The 15,042-nt window shown below is 37.5% G+C and overlaps 1 protein-coding gene across 1 annotated transcript; it reads left to right on the plus strand.

Annotated features, from left to right (window-relative positions):
• Positions 1 to 12,505: 12,505 nt before the first annotated feature.
• Positions 12,506 to 13,456, plus strand: LOC149221253 (uncharacterized). Its single transcript, XM_089387347.1, has one exon. The coding sequence runs from the start codon at positions 12,506 to 12,508 to the stop codon at positions 13,454 to 13,456; it is 951 nt and encodes a 316-aa protein (XP_089243473.1).
• Positions 13,457 to 15,042: the final 1,586 nt, after the last annotated feature.

The raw sequence follows: 15,042 nt of genomic DNA on the forward strand, positions 1-15,042 counted from the left end.
AAGGCGGTATGCATGAGATGGATGAAAGAGATGAGTGGATAGGAGGCATTAAATAGGAGATCAAAGTGGGAGAAGAAAGCGACGTGTCTGTCCGCATAAAAATAGCGTGTGGAATGATATTTCTTAGAACAAGAATAATTGAAAAAATCCCACAACATTATCCTGTGAACTATGACATAGGCAACTCAACAAAAAGATCAGTCCATATTCACTAGACACAATTCAACAATAGATCTACAAATAAACATATGCAAAAGAAATTGTAATTGTGACATCCTTTGTAACTCCAAAGTTTCTTAATTTGTAATTAAGACAGATAATGTTAGAATAGTTAGCATAAATATTTTGATAGATTTTATTCGATGTAAATATGCGTTTTTATTTAATATATTGCTAAAGTTGAAGAAGAGAGAAACCATCATGAATATTGATGCCTAAGAAGAAGCTTTAAGGGTGATTTGCAAGTTTCTTATTTTACTCTAAAATTAAATGTTTAGATTTCTAACTTGGTAGTTGAACTACACATCTACCAACAATTATGGAAAGGAATGGGGGTGGTACTCAATTACTCCATAGTTATGGGCTACATTCCCATTCTGGATATTTTGAGTTGACCATGCAGCCCAAGGAGGAACTCCAAAATTCTCATGTTGGCTAGTGTGTGTGGTGCGAGAAACATTGGTGTGCAAAGAGAAGTGGTGTCTATTATTGTGTGTGAGAGAGATAGAGAAGTGTGTGCAAGTGAACTAGAGAAACCCACGAAAATAACACAAAAAATGCACAGGTGCTAGGATTGTGACTTTGACCAAAAGGAGATAGAAACTTTTTGAATTACAACAATCCTATGTGGAATTGTGGATTTAACTGATTTGGATAAGGAAATCAGTGTGGAAACCTTCATTAGGTAGAGAGATAGGAGAATTGATTGAATGATTTGTGTTAACTAAACACATATGGCATTGATAAAGGGAAAGTATTAAGTAACTACTATATCGATGAAGGACTCTCTTTGTCCTATGCAAGACCATGGTTTCTATACTATGAGTGTTAACTAGGCTTGGTTGAATCGTTGAAAGGTAGAATATTGGTTCATGTATGTGAAGAACAATATGTTCTCTACTTTAAATTTAATCTTGGTAATCCTTTACTGAGTCTTCCTCTTAAGGTATTGGATTTGGATCATGGGTAGCTAGTTGCAAGAAAAATTATAATGTAGTTGATCCTATGGCCAGGTGGAAAGTAGCTCTTCCTTATTTAGTTTCTAACTTAAGTAATAAGATAAATGTATAATTTCTTTGTTAATGAAATGAAATTGTTGTTTATTGTTTCAGATATGTAATAAATCTTCATCCAAACAAAACGTCTTTTCCTTTGATGTTTCCAAGTTCAGTCAAGATTATGTCTCGACTCACAAGACATCCAACACGTCCACCAAGTTTGGTGTTTACGTTCTGAGGTTCCTAAGTTCGTGACTTCGTTGGAAGAACACTCTTATGTTTATGAGACTCTTTGTGTATTCCTTCTCTTTACTTCCAATCCCTTTGGAACAATGTAATAAATTCAGGCATGCAACTTCTTGTATTTTTTACATAAATTTTACGTTAAGGGTTATTCCCTTTCAGGTCAATGCTTCAAACTTATTTATTTTTAGGAATTTCTCCTGTAATATTTTGAACGCAATTATATATAAAGCTGGTTGTCTTTCTGTTTATTAGCTTATACATAGTCATGCTTTACTTGATCATTTTCTACCTGTAATTATTACCTTTTTTAGAGTAAATATATTTTTCTTTTCTATATCTTTAGTTCTAATAGGAATTGTATTATTATTCTATATTGATCTTATTATCAATTATTTATTTATATTGGAAGCTATATTGAAAATTATTTTCATATATATTCATAATGGAAAGATTTTACTATTTATTTTCTTCTTTAAAAGAAAAAGGTTTACTAACACTTTTACTATTCTTTTTATTACTGTGAAGAAAAAGATTTATGTGAACTAAAATATTCTCGATTACAGTTTATTATTTCTAAATCCGTTGGTTACTCATACTCAGAGTTACTTTGTAGATGACCAAATTTTGGTCTAATGTAACTTCGTTTTTTTTTTACGATTCTTGAATATACAATTTTCTACAATAACATATTTATGGTTTATATACATATAAATTTATCTATCTTTTTTTTCCATAAATTTATCAAAATAACAGACAATTCGTTCTATAATTCATTTCTTTGTTCTTTGTACCATACAAATCTCATTCTTTTATAAGTTCTCTATACAACATTATTCTCACACCATAATCATTTCATCTTCTTTCTAATCTTAAAAAATTATAATTAAAAACACTTCTTTGTTCTTTGTACCATACAAATCTCATTCTTTTATAAGTTCTCTATACAAAATTATTCTCACACCATAATCATTTCATCTTCTTTCTAATCTTAAAAAATTATAATTAAAAACACAACTACGTTCTTTTTGTTTTTTATAGAATCTATAAATATAAACATAACCGGTAAATTATCTTCTTCGCTATTGCACAAAAAGTTACAGTTGAAAATTATATCTACTTTTTTATAGAGAAATACACACTTTATGTAAGAATACCGACTTGAAATTTAGCACCGTGGAAAAATTAGTAATTGAACACTGGGCTCCTCCCACCTTTGATACTGCAATCAACTAGTATACCCCAGAGCATAACAAGTCTGTAAAATTATTTTTGTCTTTCTTTCTTTGCTTCTCTTTAGTCTGCTCTCTTCTCATAATTTTTTTTTTTTACATTAATATTATCAGACCACAAACATGTCTTTAACAGTAAGTGCATGTGGCCTCAACTTGCCCGTAGGAAACCAGGTTGGCCACCTATCTGTGTTAAATGATGTCCAAAATTTAAATAAGTCTTTCTCCACCATCCATGCAACATTTGTTGTTCTATCTATTATTAACTTCAACTTAGAAAAGTAAAGGCTAACTGACATATAACAAAATTCTGATTAGAAACCTGTTTCACTCATCTGAGGAGTCCACCGGGGCTAGGGCTTTCGCACTGGATCCCAGAATCTCACTTCTCTTCATATCCTGTATACTTTGATCTATCATGTTCAGTGTGAGATTGTTTCAGTACACTTGTATCTGGACTGCAACGATTTCTCTATGAAGATCCTTCATGCTGGGCTCAGTTGTTTTGGCCTCCTCCTGTACCTCTTGTTCCTTGTATAGTGTCATTTCTTGGGCTATTATGTTCTTCATAACCCAGTATTCCTGGATTCTTTGTCGAAACAGTGTATGTCGGCCTCTAGTGTTCCCCGGATCTTTCACCATAGCTTCCCATTCTTCTGTCTCTATGTCCTGATTGGTTATGTTGTCATTAAGTTCCCTCTCCCACTCTGCAATTTGAGCTCTTACCTCTGGCGGATTGTTGGCCATGTATGCGCTGATGAGAGTCTGCATGTGCGCCTTTCCAGACTTTCTGCCTCTTTTGTTAGGACCTCTACTAGAGGTTGCTTCCCCCCCACCTTTGGTCCTTTTCCTTGCCTTCCATGTTCTTCTAGTTCCTCTTTTAACTACCTTTTTTCCCTCTTTTTCCATATTGTCTTCGTCCCTGTGTCGTTTTGCTTTTCCCGAGCAACTCTCCAAATTTGGCTTTCTTACTGGAGCATGATGTAGGGTCCGAGCCTCTAGGTTGTGCTACACCCTGATTATTTTAATACCTAAAACATTAACAAAAGAAATTTCATTATCAGTCTGAATACATTTACACAGAGTGATCGTAATTTTCTTTGCCCTGGGTTTGGCCACTCGCTCCGGGCCTGGCAACTTGGGTTTGCCCTCCTTCTCCCCCAGTTCCCCCCCACCTGCTCTTGGAATAACAGGCTTCGGCCTCTCGATTCCTCTCCTCTTTGTTTGATCCCTCCCCAACAAACCAGAGCGTGCGGGTCAGCCTTTGCGATTCTGCAGGAGTCCCAAATTTGGGTTCCCTTATCAGTATTCAGGGTCACATTTGAGTTTCCCGTCCAGGACTCTCTCCTCTCAGGTATCCTCGCCCAAATTTTTCCCCTGGTTATCCCTTGAGTCCCGCATCCGACAGTCGGGTTTGGGTTCGAATCGAGCCAGGCTAGCCACAACCTTGCTGCTTTGGCCATGGTGATTCTAGCCTCCCTGCCTCTGATAATTATCTCTTCCTTTCCATGCCTCAGGTACCACCTGGCCGAAACTGTAGGCTTCTTATGCTCTCCATTAAATAAATCCCAATTGTCATCCCATCTTGCCTCATTCCCTCTCTTCTCATCTACCCAGAGATACACTATAAATTTACCAAACCCCCTCTCTATAGCAGCATTCCAGGCATAGACTCTCCATTCGGTTAGGTTAGAATCCCACGCAGCCCAGGTCTTGACTCGTTCTGAGTCTTGACCTCCCTCAACCCCCTCCCCAAATTCCTTTGAAATAATCATTTTTGCAATGCTAGTGAGAAAGGCTACCAGAGTAACATACCAATGTTTTGCAATGAAGCCCGTTATCCTCCCGACGTCCTCCAACCTGCTTCCACCACCTTCCGCTTCTCGTTCTTTCGCCTTCTCCCTTTGCATGCAACTACCTCCTCTCTCATCTACCTTTTCCTCTTGTTGTTTTGTTCATCTACCCCACCTTACGTCCATCCGGCCCCCCACGTGCCCTCTTCCTCCTCCCGCTGCCCATTCTTTCATTCCATTTCCTCGAAATGAGGTTCCCCTAACCCTTCCATTACTGCCTCCCATTACTTCACTCGTGCCTCCGGCTGCTCCTGTCGTGGGTTTCTTTCTGCCATTGTGCCACTTTCCATCTCTATTCTGCTCTCCCTCTCGCTTGCCCCCAATCCTTCATCGCTCTCTTCCATCCTCGGCCACACCTGTACTTTCTCTGTGTCGTCCTCTGCCCTGCCCTGTCCTACGTGTTGCCCCACCTGCCGTCTCGTCCTCCTACATCCCAATGCCCATCTATCCTTGGCCCCAGGTGGTTGGCTTCTGACACCTCTACCTCTGGCCCACCTCTTCTGGCATCTCCCCTTCTCCCCTACCACACCCAGATCGGGTACCTATCTTCTCATAATGAAACAAAAGTAATTAGACATTTTTTATTTTATTTTTTATTTTTTATCAATTCCCATATACCACTCTTTTGCTGGTTAGTAACTACCTCCACCTCACCAACAAGTGGCAGGTAGTTATCAGCTCATTAATGAGCTTTTGTTTCCCACTTCTAAAGACACAACTCCTTATCTTTTAGGGAAACAATTAATTGGTAAATATCTGAATTCCTTAATAAATCTAATCATCCATATTAGATGACTAAGACTTACTGATGGGTAATAAATATTCCAAAATAATTTGTAGCCTCATCTCTTTCAGCCATATGTACTCAAACACTAATTTTATATATTCTTTATTTATAAAAATAAAACATCATAACTATAGATTTATAATTATTTATTATCAGTAACAAATTATTGATAATTAAAATTTTCAAATTTCTTTCAAACTAACACATTTAACAAGGAACACACATATGCACATTTATTTACATAAATTATCAAGCCAGGGGATATCACAGTTTTGTAGTTTGAAATTTGAATTTTGTAGCCCAAAGTAGTGAGAAGAACTTCACTCAATTTTGTGAAGTTGTGGATTTTTCTATTCTCCATCTCTATGTTATTTTTTTAAGAAAAATGTCTACTTGTGGTATTATTATTGGATTGTTTTTACAAGTCCTTGAATATGTCTAATCCTTCAAAAGTTTGTGGGAAAATTTTATTCCTTGTTGGAGTTGGTTTAAAACCTTTGGAACATGACCAAAACGTTTATAGGAAGTTTAGAGTTTTAGGGTTTGTTCCTTTGGTTTCTGGGGATTAAAATTGAAATTTGGGGATTGGAGTGATTCACCCTAGCCCCTGATTATATGGTTTGGTAGGAGCTATGACTATGGGCTAGCATAGAGGTCCACTAGCCAAAACAACCTTAAACTATCATATTTTTTTGTAGTTCTCCTAGTGTTCAAGTGGTCTAATGGCCCACTAACAAGATCATACTTAAGTTTTCATAAAATTTCTTATCTCCCTAGATGGCCTAGTGGTCCACTAACTAGAATGGCCTTAGTATGTTGGATATTTTTCTTAGTTTTCCTAGTGGCCTAGTAATTTGTTGACTAGACTGAAAATGGGAAGAGATCCAAATTTATTTAAGTGCAGTAAATGGGCATGGAACCTATCTCGTGAAAACACTAGAGTCTATAAAGGAGTGGGATTTAAAGCATGCAGGAAGATTAAAAAGAGAGATTTATTGAAAAACTTATATTTGAATGCTAAAGTAGCAGGCCCCATGGAAATATGCAGACTCTGTGGGAGCACTATCAAACCCTACATGTAGGAAAATGTTGATGTGGCATGTTGACATGGTAGGATGATGTGGCATGGTGGTATAAATGAGTTGACATAGTAGTCAACATGTCACATATTCTGATGGGTGATATGGAATCTAGAAACCCAAAAATTTGTAGTTTAGTAAATTAGGAATATATGGGTTTTCTTGGATTCATATTTGGATGAGTCCAAAAAAGTAAAAACCTAGATATTTGGATGAGTAGGGGTTTGACCTGCATTGATATATGATGGCATGACATGGTGATGTGGATAAGAATTATATTTCTAAGGAATTCATAAAGGAAAACCTCCTACTTTTGATGGTAAGGTTAGGAAAAATGAGGAAGCTAAAGCATGGCTACTAGGCCTAAATAGGTACTTCAAGGTACACAACTACTTGAAAACACGAAGACTAGAGTGGCCATATTTAAATTTGAGGGAGAGGGTGATATATGGTTGGAAGATATCAAGAATGTCCAGGGAATTCAAGAAAAGTATCCACTACAACATATAGGACAAAATTCTCATGACATAGTCTGATGGTATGGTTTGTATTGTCGCAAAAAACAAGAAAAATGCCATTTTTTCATTTTTTTTGTAAAGGGCTTGTGTGTTGCTAATATTCGATGGTTGATGAACAGGGTGTTGATATTCTAATGATTTATCTATATGGTGTTTGTTTTCCTATGAAAACAATGTGAACATTATGTGACCATTTGTTTCACTGACCATCTTTGACTTTGACTAGTCAGCAGTCGTCAGAATTTCGAAAATCAACAAAAATATAAATATCCCACATGTAAGAGATGTTGTGACATATTTGCTATAATTAAAATAATCCTAAAAGGTTATAAGGTATTTTTTGTGAGCTATTTTATTATTATTATTATTATTAATGGCATAGGAAAACCATATTTTGTTTTATATACATTAATTGCATTACAAAACTATATTATTAGATCTAGTTACACGACCACTCAGTTTTATAACATAATCATCACACAATTTTTTTGTGGTTGGGAAGAATGTAAAAAAACATTAGATGGGAATAGTCTAATTGGTTATGGGTTGATGATGGGAAATGTCATTGCCCTTGCACTCTTTGTAGGTGCACACATCTGCGAATAATTTCATATGTTACAACTAATAGACATTGTAGGAAGAATGGGCATATTGAAGGGGGGAATAAATATCATCTAGTAGTAAGCTATTTATGAATATATATCTATATATATATATATATATATATATATATATATATATATATATATATATATATATATATATATATATATATATATATTTATATATATTTATTAATCATATTTGTAAAAAAAATAAGTGTTATAATATTTTTTCTATAGATTAATTTCATGCAACTTTTTGTAATTATTATAAAGTCAAGGTGGACCCTAGGTACGATGATACAAATGCGCCAAGTAGCAGCCACTAGAAATGATGTTCTACAAGTTAAGGAACACAAAGCGAATATTGAAGATCAAGATAATGATCTTGTGGAAGAAGATGAAAATAAAAACATAGTTCAAGATGATGGGACAAATAAATTGATCCAATACTTTTTTGACGATGATAACGCTGATGTTATTTGCGATGAAATTGTACTAAAGAAGGTAGAGATGCTACTTTATGAAGGCTCAAGAGAAAATATTCTCTCTGCTACATTATTGTTTGTGAACTGGTTTTGAATGGTTTATCAAACACTTGTATGACACAAATCCTAAGATATAATGTAATATGTTTCATCACATGAATGGTTGATATATTTCATTTTTTTATTGTTAATCAATTGTAAAATAAGGATGCAATATTTATAATTAATATTCTTTACACTAACTAGTGATTTTTTATGTTGTATTAGATTTTTAGGTGAATTTTGGTTACCATAATCAAATCAGTTACCTCACACATATCGATATTTATATGCCATTATGAAAGAAATTGGAACGAAGTATCAAGCTATAAATATATGTCCTAATGGTCATATTATATATTATGGATAACATGCATTGAAAAAAAAATCCCCGCAATTCCAAAGCAATAGAAATTGAAGCAATCAACTAACAAAAAGAGTGCCCCAAAAAGTTATTCATCATTATCCCATAATTCCACGTTTGCAATGATTGTTCAAGTGTGAAAGCATAGCACATTTTATAGATTACAATGCACAAAAGAGAAGTGGAGACGTTTTTCTTCGAATGCTTGTAGATGGTTATGAATTTAGGGAAATTGAGGAAAAATCGCCGCGTTTTAATGATAAATCTTATAATGTTAGGCTTTCATTTACAACCAACGATGTTAATCCATTTGGAGAGCTCAAGTCTATATACTTAGTGTGGCCAATTTTTTTATTAACAATAACATTTCTCCTTGGATGTCAATAAAGAGGCAGCACATTATGTTGACAATGATTGTTCCAGTTATTTTTTTACATTAAATTTTTGAATATTGTAACATTTTGATTTGTCTTGTTTGTTGCATAAGATGTTATATTTATTTATTTACTTATATGTACTTATTATAGTAATAATTATGTGTAATTTCAAACAATTATGTAAGTACCAAGTTAAATATATGAGTGTATATATTGAGCCCCTTATTGAAGAGCTAATGAAGTTATGGGATGACATCACTATATATGACATTTTTAAACCAATAGGGCAGAGGAAATTTCAATTCCATGGAATACTTGTATGGACAATTCATGATGCCCAAAGACTAACTCATTTTTGTGGTATGTAATGTTCCATTGCACTTTAATAGTATATAATTATTTCAATTAGATCATATCATGCATGTTTTTAAAATAATCCCATTGTTTATAATCGACATTAATCCATCTCTTGTAGGCCTTCAAACAAAGGGTAAATTTGAATGTCCAGTTTGTGGTCCTAAGATGAAATATCGTCATTCAACAAGTTTAGTAAATGAGGTGTTTGATGAGTATAGGCACTTCCTCTCTAAAAACCATAGGTATCATACTACTGAAAAACATATTTTCAATGCAAAATAAGAGTCACTGGAGTAAAACCACTAAGAATGACACCTCATCTAGAAGTTGGAATATAATAGAAATCATGAAGGACATGATGGGCTTCCACGAGGAATGAAAAGTTATCTCGCTCAATTCATGAGGTTTCCCTACTATGAGAACCTAAGAATAGCCCATTTGTTTGATACAATGCATATCAGGAAGAATTTGACAAAAACTTTATGGTGGATCATAGATGGTAGGAGGTATAAAGAAAACATCCTCAAAATTTGTAATGACATTGTGGAAGCCAATCATGCAATGAAAAGTGGGATATGATCAAATAGTGATGGAGGTGGAAACAAATTTCAATATTTATTAACAGAGAAGCAAAGCGATGATCTAAAACACGTCATTTGAAGAATTAAATTTCCCACATGATTTTCTTCAAAAATAAATAATATATTAACAAAGAAAAGTGAATTTGGTGGGGTTATAACACATGATTGGTAAACATTCATTAAGGTAATTATTTTTATATAAATATTTCTGTATTGGTATATATACATCCTTATGGCTTTTTGTATACTTTGGATTAAAAAAATAATGATTATTTTTTATTGTTACAGTATGTTCTACCTCTATCTCTCCTAGATGAGTTCGACAACAACATCAAACACGTTATATATGATCTTGGAAAATACATGAGGTAAACAGTGATTTATATGTAGAGTGCTTTTTCAATTAGTTGTTCAACTTAATGACATGTTTTTTACTTGTAATGTAATATATTATGTTTTGTTGAAACATGTTATTTTCTCACACCATATGTAGATAGTAGTCATTGAAAGAAATGCATAAAGATGATATATAGCATTGGAAGAGAGAAACTCCTCAGCTAATGTGTGAAATGAAAAAGTATCTACCTCTAGAATTTTTCAATACACAAGAACACTAGCTCAAACACAAAGTTGAGGAGATTGAATTGTGTGGACTTGTACACATAGGTCATTGTGGATGGTGGAGAGGTACTTGAAATCATTAAAGGATTTGGTTAAACAAAGAGCATGTCCTAAGGGTTCTATAATGGAGGGATATATGTCATATGAATCAATGGTGTAGATTAGCCAATGTCTTCCTATATTACCAAAAAATATGTGTGTGGGTCTTATTTTGGATGTGAACTCCATAAAAAAAATTGAAGGGGAGCATTTGTTGGGGAAAAGTAGAATGAACAAAGTGAGAGCTATATGTGTGTGTGTGTGTGTGTGTGTGTGTTACTTTTCAATTTTGTGTATATAATACTTATTTAATTTTCATTATTTCATCAATTATTAATATTGACCATGGTAACTAATATTTATTGTTGAAACAGATGATGGTGTGTGGGAAAAACGGCTCTGCGCTCTGCAGTCTAGGGTTTGAACATCTGTAGCGACGGCAGGCTCTGTAAATCTGCAGCATTCCGCAATCACTGACGGATTCAGGTCCATCTCTTCACCGGACTGAGGGTACACGACCTCATGGAGCCCCAGCCGGGGGAGGGCGATGAACCTCCCCCACAAAACGACAATGAACAGTTCTTGAATGAGGAAGGAAAGGGAGCTACAAATCAGAATGAGAAGAATGAAGATCCGGAAAGCCAACAGGCGAAACAAGATGAAAAGTCACCAGAAGTACGCTCTGCTACATGCAAACCAGTGGCCTCTGTACGCCCAAGGGTAGAACTACCAGGCCATCGAATCGATGCAAGGATCCAGTTCATGAAAGATCATGCTCTAATAGGGAAATTCATCGGTCTATGGCCAACTGAAAAAGCTTTAAGAGGCTGGATAAACGCGAAATGGCACCCTAAGGGACATATCACCCTGCAGCTGGGGCCGAAAGGGTTCTTCACTGCTATCTTCAACTGCTTGGAGGATAGAAATAGGGTTCTTGACGGCGGGCCCTATTTCTTCAATGCAGCTGGTCTGTTTCTCAGAGGATGGGTGGAGCGCTTCAACCCAGATAAGGAGGACCTCAGCTGGGCTCCGGTGTGGATCCGCTTATACTCGCTTCCAGTGGAATACTGGGAGGAAGACTCCCTACAGGCGATAGGAAACACCCTGGGTGAGTTTGTCAAAATTGCAGAGGAAACGAAAACATGCAGATACACTTCTTATGCCAGAATCTGCGTATATATGAATCTAAATCAGGCTCTTCCAGATGCGGTAAGCATTTCTCACTTTGACATTGAATGGATACAAACGATTGACTATGAACATGTGCCCTTTCGATGTCGAAGATGTCATGCCCTTGGGCATTTATTCAGGGACTGCCCTCTAACACAGAAACCCCCTCCCGCCTCAGATCCGGAAGCCTCTGAAGCAGGTGGCTTCATCAAGGTCACAAATCGCCGGAAAGCCCACAAGAAACATGCTCCAAAACCAAAGGTAGTGCAAACCAGTCAACCCGGGCCCTCAACAAGCAACAGTTTTGGTGTCTTAGCTAACCAGCCGGAAATGCAAACGAATCCACCGGAGCCAGAAACAATGAGCGACGACCACTCAAAGAAGGGAAAACCCACAATGTCACAAGCAGATACTCAAGGTAAGGAGGCTTCGACCTCAGACAAGCAAAAAGAAATATTATGGAATACTCAAGCCATGCAGTTGGAGATTCCAAACCCAAATGCTAGCTTAGAAGAGGAACCAATGGAAGAACCAGATTACTCTCAATTTATGGAGGAAGAAACAGAAACAATAGACATTGGGGATCTGGACCTTCCCGGTCTAGAAAAAGCCTGCACAACAAACAACTTCGACAACATTCTGGCAGGACAACTTAAGAACCTGGAAGAAGTGTTATCTCGGGCGCAGAGGCAGAAATCTTTGGGTATACAGACAGGAGGCCCATGGGATGGTCGATTCATAGCCAAAGATATCAAAAAGCGAGGAAGGAAAACCATTCTACAGAGAACAATCAAGGTAGGTCAAATTTTAGTGGAATCAGGCAGGTATGCCAAGTTAACCAAGTACTATCGTCCTGAAAACACTCTTTCCCAATGAAGTTAATCTCTTGGAATATAAGAGGGCTAAATGGCCCCAGGAAAACCCGAATCCTTAAAAACATGATAAAGCAAGAAAACCCTCAAGTTTTATTCTTGCAAGAGACAAAATGTGATTCCAATGCACTTGATAGACTAGCTGCTAAATTCTGGCCCGGGAGTCATAACATAGCAGTAGATGCGGATGGTGCCTCGGGAGGCCTAGCCATTATATGGGACTCAAGAGCCATCACGCTCAACAACTTCCATGCACACAGGAATTTCCTCCAAGCAATTTTTCATATCATAGGCACAAACCAACATGGGCTCTTAACTAATGTTTATTTTCCACAGGAAACATCTCGAAAAGCGGAGATCCTAAACTCCATTTCTGCTCTCAACCAGAACAGATTGCACCCATTATGGATCGCAGGAGGCGACTTCAATATGATCACAAGACTGGAAGAAAAGAGAGGGGGCAGATGCAGAAGTTCTCAGGAAGGATCGCTCTTGAAGGACTTCATCCAGAATAACTGGCTTATCGACCTCCCTTCCAATAATGGAGTATTTACTTGGAACAACAGACGAGCAGGGAACCAGCAAATCGCTTCTCGGTTGGATAGGTTTCTACTCTCAGACAATGCCATTCATCTTGGGGGTGATTTTGCGGCCTCCATCCTGCCCTTCTCGGGTTCTGATCACTGGCCCATTTCCCTCCAGTGGTCTCGACCAGGAAACAATATCCGCAGGCCTTTCCACTTTGAAGCCTTCTGGATGACCCACCCGGACTTCCACAAATTAATCAATACAGAATGGAAAAGCTTCCATCCTCCTCCAGGCTCAAAAATGTTCCAATTCCAACAAAAGCTCAAGCACCTAAAAGGTAAGATCAAGCACTGGAATCACACTTCATTTGGCAATATTTTTCAGGGGAAAGCAAACATTGAGTTGGAAATGAAGCAGCTACAGCAGAAGATCATCACAACAGGCAGATCAGAGGACCTGGAAGAACAGGAAAAAACCCTTGAAATGTAACTAGAAGAAAAGGAAAAGCAGGAAGAAACGCTGTGGAGGCAAAAATCAAGGATCAGGTGGCTCAAAGATGGAGAGAAAAACACTAAATTCTTTCATAGCACTACAATCCAGCGCAGGATGCATAACAATATAACTCATATTCAAAACGAGCAGGGCATCAGAGTGGAAAAGCATGAAGAAATAGAGACTGAACTTTTAAATTATTTCAAGCAGGTGCACAGAGAGCCAAACAAGGACAGATCTCAGGCCATAGAGAAAATTACCTGCAATATTCCCAAACTTATTACAGAAGAGCATAATCAAATGCTCCTCAAGCCTGTTGATCTCCAAGAAGTGGAACTTGCAGTACGACAACTAAAAGCCGGCAAAGCCCTAGGCCCGGATGGATTCACCTCTAATTTCTTCCATAATTTCTGGGACCTAATCAAGATGGAGGTCTGGCAGGTGGTTGAAGAGTCTCGCTCTCTTCGATGGATGTTTCCAGGGGTAAATGCTACTTTCATAGCCCTGGTCCCCAAGGTGGATCAGCCAAGCAAGCCTGACAAGTACAGACCGATAGCACTCTGCAACATAATCTATAAGATTGTTTCTAAAATTATAGCTTCCAGGCTCAAACTCCTGCTTCCACTCATCATCTCACCTGAGCAATCCGGATATGTTGAGGGAAGGCAGATCACGAATGGGATCATCCTTACTCATGAAATAATTCATTCTCTGAAGATCTCCAAGAAGCCAGGTATGCTACTCAAACTAGATCTTTCAAAAGCTTTTGACAGCCTAAGCTGGAAGTATATTGAAAAGATTCTTACAGCATTTGGTTTTGATGCTTCCTGGGTTCGATGGATTATGAGCCTCATCTCATCCTCCTTCTTCTCTGTTTTAATTAATGGCATACCCTCTGCTACCTTTCATCCTACTCGTGGTATCAGGCAGGGAGACCCCCTCTCCCCTTTCCTGTTTGTCATTATGGCGGAGGGTTTAGGGTGAAGTATCAGACATGCTCAGCAATCTTTCCGTCTCAAAGGCCTCTCCTTTCACAACTCCCCTGTTTTCACTCATCAGCAATTTGTTGATGATAATATGCTTTTTGGGCATCCCTCAGTCCAAGAGGCTCGACAGCTCAAAACTCTTTTGACGGACTTCTCGGAAGCCTCTGGTGCCTCCATCAATCACTCCAAATCTCAAATCTTCTTCTTTCATACCCCCTCAGTCACTCAGTCAGCCATTTTACGCATCCTAGGCTTCTCCTCTGCTAAACTTCCCTCCTCGTATCTAGGCGCTCCGCTCATAGCCTCTGGCTTAAAGCACTCTTCCTGGAGAACCCTCCTAGATAATCTGGAAATGCGGCTCTCCTCTTGGACTCACAGATCTCTTAACATGGCTAGCCGTCTTGTCCTTATTAAAGCTGTCCTTCAAGCTATGCCTTTATACCTCTTCTCCATCCTTGCGGCTCCCAAATGGGTTCTTAAAGAAATCAAAACTATCCAAAGATCGTTTCTCTGGGGTAGCAGTGGACTTAGGCGCAAGTGGGCTCTTGTTAAATGGGAAACCGCTTGTCTTCCAAAGAAAGGAGGCGGTATCGGATT

Source organism: Pinus tabuliformis, chromosome Q (genome assembly GCF_031772625.1).
Source record: "Pinus tabuliformis cultivar Carrire ecotype Pingquan chromosome Q, CPIR1, whole genome shotgun sequence".
Classification (NCBI taxonomy): domain Eukaryota; kingdom Viridiplantae; phylum Streptophyta; class Pinopsida; order Pinales; family Pinaceae; genus Pinus; species Pinus tabuliformis.